At 36.3% G+C, this 12550-nt stretch overlaps 2 protein-coding genes across 12 annotated transcripts in view; one reads left to right on the forward strand and one right to left on the reverse strand.

Annotated features, from left to right (window-relative positions):
- The window catches only part of TMTC3 (transmembrane O-mannosyltransferase targeting cadherins 3), a gene marked incomplete at its 5' end in the record, with an annotated part of 173164 nt that extends 172091 nt beyond the window's left edge, over positions 1-1073 (reverse strand). The window contains one exon of the mRNA XM_082418910.1: positions 892-1073. The remainder of the gene's footprint in view (positions 1-891) is intronic.
- A 116-nt stretch (positions 1074-1189) lies between these two features.
- The window catches only part of CEP290 (centrosomal protein 290), a 96650-nt gene continuing 85289 nt past the window's right edge, over positions 1190-12550 (forward strand). For 5 of the 11 annotated variants that reach the window (XR_014252177.1, XM_082418820.1, XM_082418822.1 and 2 more), the window contains exons 1-10: positions 1249-1400; positions 2017-2146; positions 2298-2375; positions 3363-3432; positions 3795-3841; positions 5562-5705; positions 9855-9908; positions 10658-10810; positions 11205-11387; positions 12042-12131. Coding sequence is in view for 10 of the 11 variants with exons in the window: in XM_082418820.1 (XP_082274946.1) it covers positions 2045-2146; positions 2298-2375; positions 3363-3432; positions 3795-3841; positions 5562-5705; positions 9855-9908; positions 10658-10810; positions 11205-11387; positions 12042-12131 (921 nt within the window). In the remaining variant the exon portion in view is untranslated. Of the gene's footprint in view, positions 1478-2016; positions 2147-2297; positions 2376-3362; positions 3433-3794; positions 3842-5561; positions 5706-9854; positions 9909-10657; positions 10811-11204; positions 11388-12041; positions 12132-12550 lie in introns of those variants that run through there. The other 6 variants (XM_082418818.1, XM_082418814.1, XM_082418816.1 and 3 more) reach the window with 6 other exon arrangements.

A 12550-nucleotide genomic window follows, 5' to 3' on the forward strand; every position in this document is an offset into this window, starting at 1 on the left:
AACAAACGTTAATGAACAGTGTTTGACATATCATCTTACAGTAAAGGCCTAGACAAAATTATAATTCCTACAGATCTTCTGACTGTCTTTAAATGTATCTCACAAAATCAGTATATCTGTTTTTATTTTCTACTGAGCTATTTCTACTGAACGGTTTGGAAAGAAATCAATTGTTTTCAAAAGTAAACTTCAATATCAATTATAGGGAAGAAATGAAAGAAAGTGCTTAAAAAAAAAAAAAAAAAGATAAAGATGAGAGGCACCGCTCCAAAGAGTTTTAAATGTCATTTGGTTTTCAAGTCTACATCTTCTTAAGAAAGTTTTCCTAGTGCTGTATCATACTCCAGCATGGCTGAGAGCAGCCAGATGAGCAAAACTTGCAAAATAAGAGCTGTAAACACCTGAGAAGTCGTTTTCATAGAAAGGCACTCTCCGTCACCAAGCAAGTGACAGCAACAGGGCTGGTGAGTACTGAGGCCCCTTCTCTCTCCACCCCCCGCAGTGGCCTGGGCAAGTTATAACCTCTCCTCTCTAGAACCTTCCCTCTACACCTACTAGCTCCTCAACCTTCAAGTCCTTCAATCCACGAAGGTAATAGCGCTACAGGTAAGGCTACCAGGGCCAGAGGATGCGGTGTCCCCAATTCCTCACTCGCCCCCAAACCATGATCGCGGCCCCCAGTCCACTATACAGACAGATTCTGATACAGAAGAAGGCTAAAACTTTTTCTTCTTACAGAGGGCACCACCCGGAGCGTCGCCGGCAAACGCCCAAGGAGAGGGCGGGGTCTTCCCACCTCTTCAGACTCCGGCCCCAACATTAAGAGCTTCTTTCAGCCGGGATCGCTACCCTCAACTCCTCCCCCACCGCTGACCGACAGCCCGACCTCACCTGAGAGCGGTTCCACCAGGGAATGGCTTAGAGAAACCTCGGGAAGAGCGGTCCGGCGAGAGACGCCACCGAAGGCACAGTCATGGTCCGCCTTGTTCAGGCGACCAGTGCAGACACGCCTCGGCCGCCGCGCCTCCCGCCTCGAGGCGGTTGCCCCGCACCCCGGTACAGTCTCAGCCTCCCGCACTGCACGCCGGGAACGGCCTAGCTCCACTTCTCAGACTTCAGCGTCCAGGACGCCCCGGCCTCCAAGCAAACTGCACTCTGGGATTTGCAGTCCTCATCCCAGGCCTTCTCCCCGCCTTTAACACAGAGTCCAGGGACCCCGCTGCGGAATCTAAACGTAAAGCATCACCCACGGTCGTGAATAGTAGGCGACGCTTGCATCCGGGCTCTTGCTCCGGCCTCGGCTAGGTGGGAAATGCGTCGCTTAGCAGCCGCCGCCGCTATTACTCGCTCTAGATCCGTTGGCGGGATCCAGTGTCCGATTGGAACCGCGCTGGGGAGCGGTGAGGCGTGGCGGCGGGGCTCGGCTGGGTGGGTGCGGTAGCTGAGGGGCCACCTCTGGATGCCAGGCTTGGTTTAGGTGGGTGGATCCTGGAGAGCGCGGACAGAGAGTTCTTCCCGCAAAGGTTCTTTAAGCCTAACGACCCAAATAAACAACAGCCCCTTAGCCTTTGATTTGCAGTCCATCTGCCTTCCCCTCGCTTCAGCCTTGGTTTCTCGGGCCCAACTGCACTCATTTCAATCGTTTACTTTCTCGCTTTTTTTTTTTTCTTTTCCCCTTAATCCTAGCTTCTGTTTCTGAGAATCAGGGGTCAATTTCAGCCTCCCAAGCATCGAGCGCTTTGGTGGTATGGGGGCGTGGAGGAAGGGGGCACAGAATCTTAGTTCTGGCTTAGATTAGTTTAACCATGGAAGCCGTCATAATTTAGCCGATAAAATATCTGATGATTTGTCGCAACTGCTGTAATTTTGATCAAGGCTATTTTACCCACGTATCTGTTATACAATTAAGGAGCCATACCTCTTTGCTAACATCGTGGAGAGTTGTAATAGCATAATCTGTAAAAACAGTAATGCTGTTTACCTTGAAAATGCTAATACCCACTTGTCTTGTTACAGAAAGTAAAGCACAGTGAAAGAATTCAAGATGCCACCTAATATAAACTGGAAAGAAATAAGAAAAGTTGACCCAGATGAGTTGCCTCGTCAGGAAGAACTGGCAGATAATTTATTGATTTCCTTATCCAAGGTACTTAATTGATAAATAATGTATAGATATATACATACAACTATGATAGTCTAAGTTGTCCCTGAAATCACTGAATGGTACAACTGGAAGATTTCTTGTATTTTGCTTAAGGGTTATAAAATATGAAATAGTTGCTTTTCTCTTTACTTAGGTGGAAGTAAATGAGCTAAAAAGTGAAAGTCAAGAAAATATGATACACCTTTTCAGAATTACTCAGTCTCTAATGAAGGTTTGTATACAGTAGGTTTTAATAATAGCTTTGACTATTAGAGAAAGTGTAAGAATCTCTTCTTAGCTAATTTAATCTCTGTGAAAGTACTTTGTAAAATCTAAATGACCACTAAAAAATGAGATATCTTCAAATGTCAACTGAGAATTTTAGGTGAAAAACATTGCTAGTTTCTGCTCTAAAGTTCCTAAAAGAGTGTGTAGGGGAAACAGAATGGTTATGTTTAAAAAAGCATAAGGAGGTCCTATGTTAATTATGTTACAGTTTGTTACAGTAGCTGACTACTGTTGGGATTTGTTAGGAGGGGAAGAGATTTAGGTGTGAGAAAACTTTATAAAGGTCAAAGACAGATGAGTAGTTTTAGGTAAGTGGAGGGCAGTGGTAAAGTGTTAAGGAGATTCTAGAGCTGGAGGTTACTGTAAATAAAAACTAGGAATAGAAAGTGTGCATGTTCTTTACATTTAAGGAGACAAGTACAGAAAGTTTATAATAGCAGGTTGTAGAGGAAACAATGTTGGGTATAGTTTAGAATAGGCTGTCTAGGGCCTTTAAAGACGTATTTTATGCTATCAGCAATTAGGAGCCATTAAAGGTTTTTGAGCTATAATTGGTAGATACAAAAATATGCCTTAAGAGAGTTAAACTTATGAAGGAAGTTAGACAAAATTATGGACTAGAATAATGAAAATTAGAATAGAATAAAAGAGATAGTTGAAAACATTACAAAGAGAAAAGTTGCAATGCTACATGTAAGACTTGAGGGAAAAGAGGAATCAAAGATGTTTCAAACTCTTAGGAATCTAGAAATTATAGCCTTAAGAAAATCATCTATTCATTCGACAAATGTTTGCTGAATGTCTCCTTGTGCCAGGCATTGCAGGCAGTAAGTACTGGGATAGCAAATACAAAACAAAATTCTTATTTTCAGTGCTTACAGTCTAGTGTAAAGGCATACTGAAATAACTTTTTTTTTTTCTTAACGTTTAGATGAAAGCTCAAGAAGTAGAGCTAGCTTTGGAAGAAGTTGAAAAAGCTGGAGAAGAACAAGCAAAATTTGGTAAATGCCTTGGGGAAAAGATTATTATGGTGTTAAATAGTGAATTTCATTTATTCACTAAGCAGTGGAGAATTGGCTGTAATATATTGGGTTGACCAAAAAGTAAGATCTTATGGACAAATCCAAACAAAGTTTCTGGCCAACCCAATATTTTATAAAATGTGTATACTCAGTTTATTTTGAAAGATTTTTCTAGAACTCCTATTTCATGGATCAGGTACAAAATAGTTATTTTCTTATGTTACCTTATCATTACAATCATGGACTCTTTAAAAATTAATTTTATTATTTTATTGAAAATTGTTGAAAAGTTTGTTTTGAGATAAATCTGACCAATTGAAACATTTATCTTTTTTTAATAGAAAATCAATTAAAAACTAAAGTAATGAAACTGGAAAATGAACTGGAGGTATGTTCTTTTGTATTCCTTAGGGTGTAATCATTGTAAATATTATTTTCAATTATTATTTTAAAATTTTTTCTTTATAATTAGCTGGAAAAATCACTGGAATGATATTGTGTTTATAATTGTTTGTTCAGTATATATTTTACATGCCTATTTATGTATCTTAAATTCTACTAAGGATTGCACATCCAATTGTGAACAAAATAAAAACATTGAATAACCTCATGGAGCTTATAGTCCAGAGAAGTATACAGAGAGATTACTATAACTGAGGTGGAATGAGGCATGTTGGAATTTGAGGAACAGTGACAGAAGGGTGTAGGAGAAGAGGTAGCTTTTGAGAAATCCAAGAGCCAAAATGTGAATGTATTGTTAAGGAACTGAATACATTGAGATTACTGAGACTGTGGGAAAGAATGTGGTACAAATGGATTAGCCTTTATAAGGAGGAAGGACCTTTTTCCTTGGTAAAAGGGAGGAAGGAAGAATGGATATGAACAGAAGTTTTTGATGTTTGTAGGTTTAGTGCCTGGAATTTGAGAGGATGGAGAGGTCATCTGCTAAAAATAAGAGTGAAAGATGTGTGGTCAAATTTTAAAGAAGTCAGATAAAACCAGAAATATAGTGGAGAATGAACTGGAGATTTCAGTCTCTGGAGTCAGATAGTTTACGTTCAAACCCTGGTTTTTTAGCATGTTAACTCTGTGAATTTAGATGGTTTATTTTCTATTCCCTGTCGTATATCCAGCTTCTAGGGAAATACCAGTCATTCTCAATAAATACTTGTTAAGTGAGCTATGAAGTAAGATCGATTCTGTGTTAGTGTTTAGCAAGGCAACTACTATAGAATAGAAGGATAGGACAGTTGGAGATGTTGGTAAGAAAGTGCTTTTTGAAGGAGGTTAAGAGTAAGAAAAGTTTAGTTAAGGTAGAAGAGTTACAGAACTGTATGCTAGGGAGATGAATGTGAAACAGATTAGATGACTAAAGGATTTCTGATGTTTTTGACTATGACCCAAAGTAACAGGAAAATGAAGCAAAATGTATTTAGTCTGCTGCAAAATTTTAAAGATAATCTAATTTTGGGTGTTCAATATGGTAGCACTAGCTACATGTGGACATTAGCATTTAAATTAATTACAGTTAAAGTTAAGAATTCAGTTCTTTAGTTGCACTAGCCACATTTCAAGTGCTCAGTAGACACACGTAGATAGTGGCTACTGTATTGGGCAGTGCAGAGAACATTTCCTTTATCCAGAAAGTCCTTTCAGATAACACTGGTCTAAATAGTCAGTGGTATGAGGGAAAGGGCAGGTTAAGAGCACCATGGCTCAGTGGCTAGGGTGGAGGCTCTGGTGATTTGTAGCCTGGTTTCAGAGGTCTGATGCTCAGGGGAAGCCTAGATAGTTCAGCTCAAAGATCGTTGTATGCCTTTGCACTTTACCCTGGTGTCTGTGGCTCAGCGGCTATAACAGAGCCTGAGTGATTGACTGTTAATTCTTCATACTCTGGATGGCTCAGGAAGAGCTTAAGGGGTTGTCAGCCTGTGAACTAAAGCTTAAATATGCTTAATAAAAAAAAATTGTTTTTAAGGAACATGATTTTAAACATCTCGTGCTGATTATGATAAAATTTAAAGTCAAGATAATTATTTTTGTTGTTGATTCATTTGAATCTCCAGATATAATGGAATTAATTTATACTTTTGGTTTATTACTTTAAGATGGCACAGCACTCTGCAGGTGGACGTGACACTCGCTTTTTACGAGATGAAATTCGCCAACTTGAAAAGCAGTTGGAACAAAAAGATAGAGAATTGGAGGACATGGAAAAAGAATTAGAGAAAGAAAAGAAAGTTAATGAGCAAGTAAGGCACAGTTTTTCAATGACTCTTAACTGTTCAAATTACCAAAAAACACCACCTGTTTATGCTTTTTATAATTATTAGTGACAGTTTCAATTTTTATGTTTTATGTTATTTGTGGGAATTGATGTACACTTATTGCTAAGGTTTTATGTAACAGTTCATGTTGTCATCATGTCTTTAAAATATAATGGATCAGGTACATCTAGAGAATGAATATGACCTAGAGATTAATTCTTTATACATGGAGGTACCTTTTTCTCCGGACATTAGAATTCTTCACATAAAGTTGATGATTTGATCTGGAATATTGGTATGAAGAAATTAATAGGCATTCAGAAACAATTGATTTGGGCTTCCCTGGTGGCACAATGGTTAAGAATCCGCCTGCCAATGCAGGGGACACGGGTTCGAGCCCTGGTCTGGGAAGATCCCACACGCTGCAGAGCGACTAAGCCCATGCACCATGACTATTGAGCCTGTGCTCTAGAGCGTGAGAGCCACAACTACTGAGTCTGCTTGCTACAACTGTTGAAGCCCACGCGCCTAGAGCCTGTGCTCCACAGCAAGAGAAGCCACCACAATGAGAAGACCGTGCACTGCAATGAAGAGTAGCCCCCGCTCGCTGCAACTAGAGAAAGCCCATGCACAGCAACGAAGACCCAATGCAGCCAAAAATAAATAAATAAAATTAAAAAAAAAATTTTGATTTTCTTATTTTTCATAACATAGTTTGGGGAAAACGATATTTATTTGTATTTATATTAGTAGTAGACTTGGAAATTAATCTTTTAGTGATGTATTCAATAATAATTTTTTAATTTTCAGGTGTACCTCACTTTATGTAATACGTAGGTTCTTAAAAAGTGTTAATCTCACCATTTTGTAAATCAATTCATATTTTAAACCATGACATGTCATCTTTTATACAAGCATAGTTTATTATTACCTCTTATGTTATACTTGTTATTTATAAAATAATTCATGCAATGTTCACTTAAATTTAGTTTGAGGAAAAAATTATTTTTTTGCTGATAAGTTTGTATTTCCTGTCAGAAAATAGTATGCTTTCTTTTTTTGCCTCAGCTGTCAGTGAACTTAGTCCAAAATCTGGTGCCTACATGTATTAACTGTCCCATCCCTGGTGCCCAGAAGCTTTTTCTCCCTTTGTGTCCTTTATAAGGTCAATATTGTATCACATCCTGATAATCTTATTTTGTCCATTGTTCTCTTGGAAATAGATGGTTATAAATTTTAAGTAAACGACATTGATTATGAGGTAACATTGCTTTTTAAAAAGAATTCATCATAGACTGATTTGTAAGGAAAAGCATCCCCATTCTTGATATATCTATTTTATTATATAGTTTGGAAGTCGTGTAAAAGTGAGCCACCTGTACAGTTTTTGCAGTGGAAAAAGTATGGATTGATGCCACCTGAAGGTTAGGAATAAGCTCCTAGAGGATTATTTGTTTAGTTGACTCAGTGAAACATAACAGATCTATAGATTTCTTAATCATGAAGGGTCCAACCTATGCTATACAGTAATAGAATTGCTTAGGGAGGTGTCCGTGTATGTGTTTTTCTGGGCTATTGTTCTTTTGTCTAGCCCATATATTAGTCAACTTCTCACCATTGATACCATACACTGTTAGCTAATCAGAACCACCATGTCCATTCATATCTTAGACTACTATCTTCATTCATAGGCACACACACAGACAACTTGAATATATGGCTTATGTACCTTTCCAGCTGCTAGATTTCTTGAAGTAGAATATGGATATGAGTTGCTTTAGCAATTTCTTCGTTGCCCTTAACCAGTCATTCAGTTTTACTGAGTACTTATAGCATGCCAGAGACTGTGCTAAATACTGAGGATACAGTGGGCAACACTATTCTGCTTCTCAACGATATTCACTGTCAATAACAAAGGTAACATAAGATAATATGATAGTCTGGGGATACATAAGGATATAAGAATACTCTGGAGTACTCTGGGGAGGTATACCTGAGTCAGTCTTGAGGTTCAAGAAGTGATCTGTAAACTGAGACCTGAAATAAGAGTTAGCCTGGAAGAGGGAATGGGATGTAGGTGATGGTTAAGGAAAAGGCATTCTGGGTAGAAGATACAGTGTTTACTAAGACCTAGAGGTAAGAGATAGCATGGTGTATTCAGGGAACTACAGTTATTCATTCTGGCTGGAATATAGGTAAAAATAGCTAGTGTAGAGTCCTTACTTTGTGCCAGATACTTTATATGCATTAATTCATTATTCCTCATTTGATACTTATATGAGAGAGGTGACATTTCCCCCAGGCTACAGGTGAAGAAACAGACACAGAAAGGGTAGGTAATTGCCCATGGTTACACAACTAATAAATGATAAAGCCAGGATTTGATCCAGATTTACTCAAATTCTGTGCTCTTATCTGCTGTGCTACCCTACCTTTCCAGCTTTAACATTTATGATCCTCTAGAGAGATAAGCAAAGGCCAGTACCTGAGGAATTTGGTCCTTTTTCCAAAAAGGAGCCAATGAAGGATTTTGAACTCAGGGATATCATGATCAGATCTGTACTTTTCAAGTTTACTTTCCTCTGTGGAGAGTGGATTGAAGGGGGCCAAGACTAGTAAGGAGACATTTGTGCTGAGTCAGTGTGATGATGGACTAATTAGTGACAGAGGGGGATTAGGGACATAGACATGTTTGAGGGATGTAAATGTAATTGGATATGATGAATGATTGGTTGTTGGTGAAGAGGGAGGAATGGGTAGTCCACCTAATTTTCTGGGTTGGGCCACTGGATAGGTAGATAGCGCCATTCACTTAGAAGTGACACAAGGGGAGTTTAGAAGGTTTGTGATTATTATTTGTTTTGTACCTGTTGAGTTTGAGGTCCCTATGGGCATATTCAAAAAGGATATCTGGATAAGAAACTCGAGAGATACTGGGTAGATGATAAGAATTTGTGGGTCATCAGCATAGATACTGAAGCAATAGAAGTGATTGTAAGGCAGATGTCTGAGGTATAGAAATGTCTAATGCAAGAGGAAGAGGTGCTTCAAGGAACAGCCCAAGAAAGGACAAATATCAAGAGTATGATGTTTCAAAACCAAGGGAAAGGAGCATCAGTAGTATTAAATGCTTTAGCCTTAAGTTCTTGACATGTTTCTTCTTGTTAAAATTTTCCAATTCAAAACAGGATGGGAGTGTTTCTTAACTTCCAGATGATAATAATAATAATGGTAAAATTCTAAGATTCGTATAGCACATTGCATTTTATTATGAACTTTCTTTAAACTTTTATTTTTGAAAACTTTCTTATCTTCATAAAGATTGTAAGAAAAACAGTAAACACATACTCTTCATATAGGTTCACCAGTTAACACTGTGCCACATATGCTTTATCTTTGTACACACAGACTTATTCTCCTTCTCTCCCCTCCCCTCCCCTCCCCTCCTTTCTTTTTTGCTGAGATATCAGAGTTAATTGCAGATATCATGATACTTCATACTTAAATATTGCAAATGTCATGATATTTCATTCTTAAATATTTCAGTGTGTTTCCACTGAAAGGAGAGGTATTTTCCAATATAACTACTTATATAATTAGCATACTCGGGAAATGTAATATCAATTCAGTACTGTTAGCTAATATGTAGTCCATAATCAGATTTCCTCTATTGGCCCAATAATGTCCTTTTAGTCTCCCCACCCAATATCCAAGCATCCATGCTTCTTTTAACCATTATGTTCTACTGCTTTGTATTTCTAAGTAATTTAATGCTCACTGAGAGCAAAGAGTATTCTAGCTCTGGTAACAGAACTGCAAGATGATGAAGATCTTGGATGGAAGACTACTCATTATTAGGTTTTACGCTGGGGGAAGAGGGTAATGTTTTGTTTTCTGTATCCTTTGGTTAGAGGTTTTTGTTTTTTTGTTTTATAATCTTTTAAACTCAACCTGCTTCATCCTTCCTAATCCTTAGTTAGTCAGTTTTCAAATTTTTGGCATATTATTCATGTCTTGGGTCGACATGAAGTCCTCAGTAGTTAAACATTCTCTGCGTTATTGGAAAGGAACTGAAAACTGGCATTACATAGAACTACTGCTGAATTTTATCTTATTTGTTTTTTGCTGTTTTAGTTGGCTCTTCGAAATGAGGAGGCGGAAAATGAAAACAGCAAATTAAGGAGAGAGGTTGGTAAAAAATTTTAGTAGTTGTGGTGGTTCAACAAAGATACTTACTAAAAAAGTGTTCATAAGTTAATTCTGTAAGCAGAACTGGAATCGTCTAAGTAATTGATGTTTTCGAACCGTGATTTTATGATATGACTTTGTCTTAGGGAAATAGAAAATAAATTGAAAGGTGAGGCTGTTAAGTACTACATTCATCTCTTAGGTCTATGTGGGTAAATCTTGCTTTGTTTTTTAAGGTGTTCTTTGCTAGTTTGCTAACTGAATATATGACTGGATTTCTGCCTTATTTCCTCTTATTTTATCTGGCATTCTTTTAAAACTTTTGTTTCTCATTAAATCTTACAAATTCTGATTATTATTTGGTTCTTCTGAGCCAAATAATGTTTGTACATTGTTTATCCTGATAGTGCTTATCTTTTTAACATAATCAAAAGTTTTTTTTGTTTTGGCTGGTAATTAATATTCTTTCTTTCTTTGATTATCCAAAATAATATTTCATTCTCCAAAAATTTTTTTTTGTTTTCTTTAATTTCTAATTATTATATTTAATTATATATTGCCTTTCTCATTTCTAATTACCTTTTTCCTGTCCTCTTCTGGAGAACAAACGTCTAAAGAAAAAGGTGAGGCTTTAAGGGTGGTGAAACCTTGGAATTTTAAAGATGTGTTTTGAGATCACTATTCAGAGGGTGAAATTTTGTTTCTTTGGATAGTTTTTTTAATAGAATACTGTGTTGATCTGCCTTCAGAATGAACAGCTTCGTCAGGATATTATTGACTATCAAAAACAAATAGATTCGCAAAAAGAAACACTTTTATCAAGAAGAGGAGAAGACAGTGACTACCGATCACAATTGTCTAAAAAAAACTATGAACTTGTCCAATATCTAGATGAAATTCAGGTAAAATGGATAGAAGTCATTTCAAAGCAATGATCTTTATAAAACTTTAATTTCATTATAATATAAATCTAGTATTTAGCCCTACATTTCAATATATTTAGTATAAATCTGCAACTATGTATTTGTAAAACATGAAATAAATTGCATCTTTGAAGTTGCAAATCTTGCAAATTCATTCTTGTTATATGCCTATCTTGGGCATTGTTTAAGAACTAAGATTCTTACTTACACTTTTCTTGATATTTAATTTGATTTAACTGACCAACAGCAATTGATACTAAATATCTATGAAGAATTCTGTTTTCTCCAGCAGACACTTACGACTCCATTTAGTATTAATTTAAATTTTAGTTTCTTAAATTGTTTTTAACTGTATCATCTTTACCTTTCTTAGACTTTAACAGAAGCTAATGAGAAACTTGAAGTTCAGAATCAAGAAATGAGAAAAAATCTAGAAGAGTCTGTACAGGAAATGGAGAAGATGACTGATGAATATAATAGGATGAAAGCTATTGTGCATCAGACAGATAATATAATGGACCAGTTAAAGAAAGAAAATGATCATTACCAGCTTCAAGTAAGAATTCCTGTTGGACTGACTTATTTGGGCAGACTTCACATTGCCTCATTACTATTTATTTGAAACTAGAAAGTACTTTTAACTTTCTAGGGTATGAATTTTTGTCTTATGCTCTAGTATGTCATCTTATACTGTAATATGTTGCCATGGTAATATATTTGTCTCTATGTGTTTCTCTAGTCCCCTTACATATACCTTGTAATTCCTGCCATGTAGAGTATATGCGTGATACCTGAATGAATGTGTAGATAGCAATCCTGCAAATTTTCTGCTAAAGCCTCTTAGAAGTCCTGTGGACCATCAAGCTTAATTTTATACCTTAAAATAAATACACTCTAAATATCATAGAAACCAATATATTGTTTACTACTTACATGGGATTAAACCTGTTTAAAAAATAGAGTAATACTTAAAAATACAATTCTCTAATGACAAAAAATAATTATACAACTGTAAAGATGCACAAACAATTAAAGGTCACCTTAACTACAGAACTGCTCCCATAATGAATATGCATTTGTAATGTATATGTATATATGTGCATGTGTATGCTTATCATGTGTGTAATATATGTGTAAATATTCATATACAACAAATACGTGTATATTACACTAATTCGCAACAGTTCTTGAAATAATTGTTGCCTTTTAGGTGCAGGAGCTTACAAATCTTCTGAAAGCAAAAAATGAAGAAGATGATCCAATCATGGCAGCTGTCAATGCAAAAGTAGAAGAATGGAAGGTGCTTTTTTCAATTGCTATAATAGCTTTTTCATTTTCATTTTAGATGTCAATTTTTTAGTCTTAATTTTCTTTAAAGTTCTTGTACTAGTTAATGACATTTTTATTAGGCATTTTTAAAAGTGTATTAAATGTTTTAGCTAGAAAACTCTAAGAACTGTCGTGTGTAGACCTCTAGCTTATCTGTTGTTGAATGAGCTCTTCTACATCAATGAGTTAAATTTTAAATTTTAAATTTTCTGATAGAAATCTAAGTCTAAAATATAATATGTCATCTAAAATAGATAATTATAAGTAAAATTTAAATGTTTTCACGTAAACCATAGGTACCTTGTATGTATTAGTTATATAGTTCCAGGTTTAATTTTAGTTTTTCTGACTCTCCTTCCATGTTAGATTAATCAAGCTATTGGCATTCAG

This window comes from Balaenoptera physalus (assembly GCF_965194825.1).
Source record: "Balaenoptera physalus genome assembly, chromosome: 13".
In the NCBI taxonomy this organism is placed as follows: Eukaryota; Metazoa; Chordata; class Mammalia; order Artiodactyla; family Balaenopteridae; genus Balaenoptera; species Balaenoptera physalus.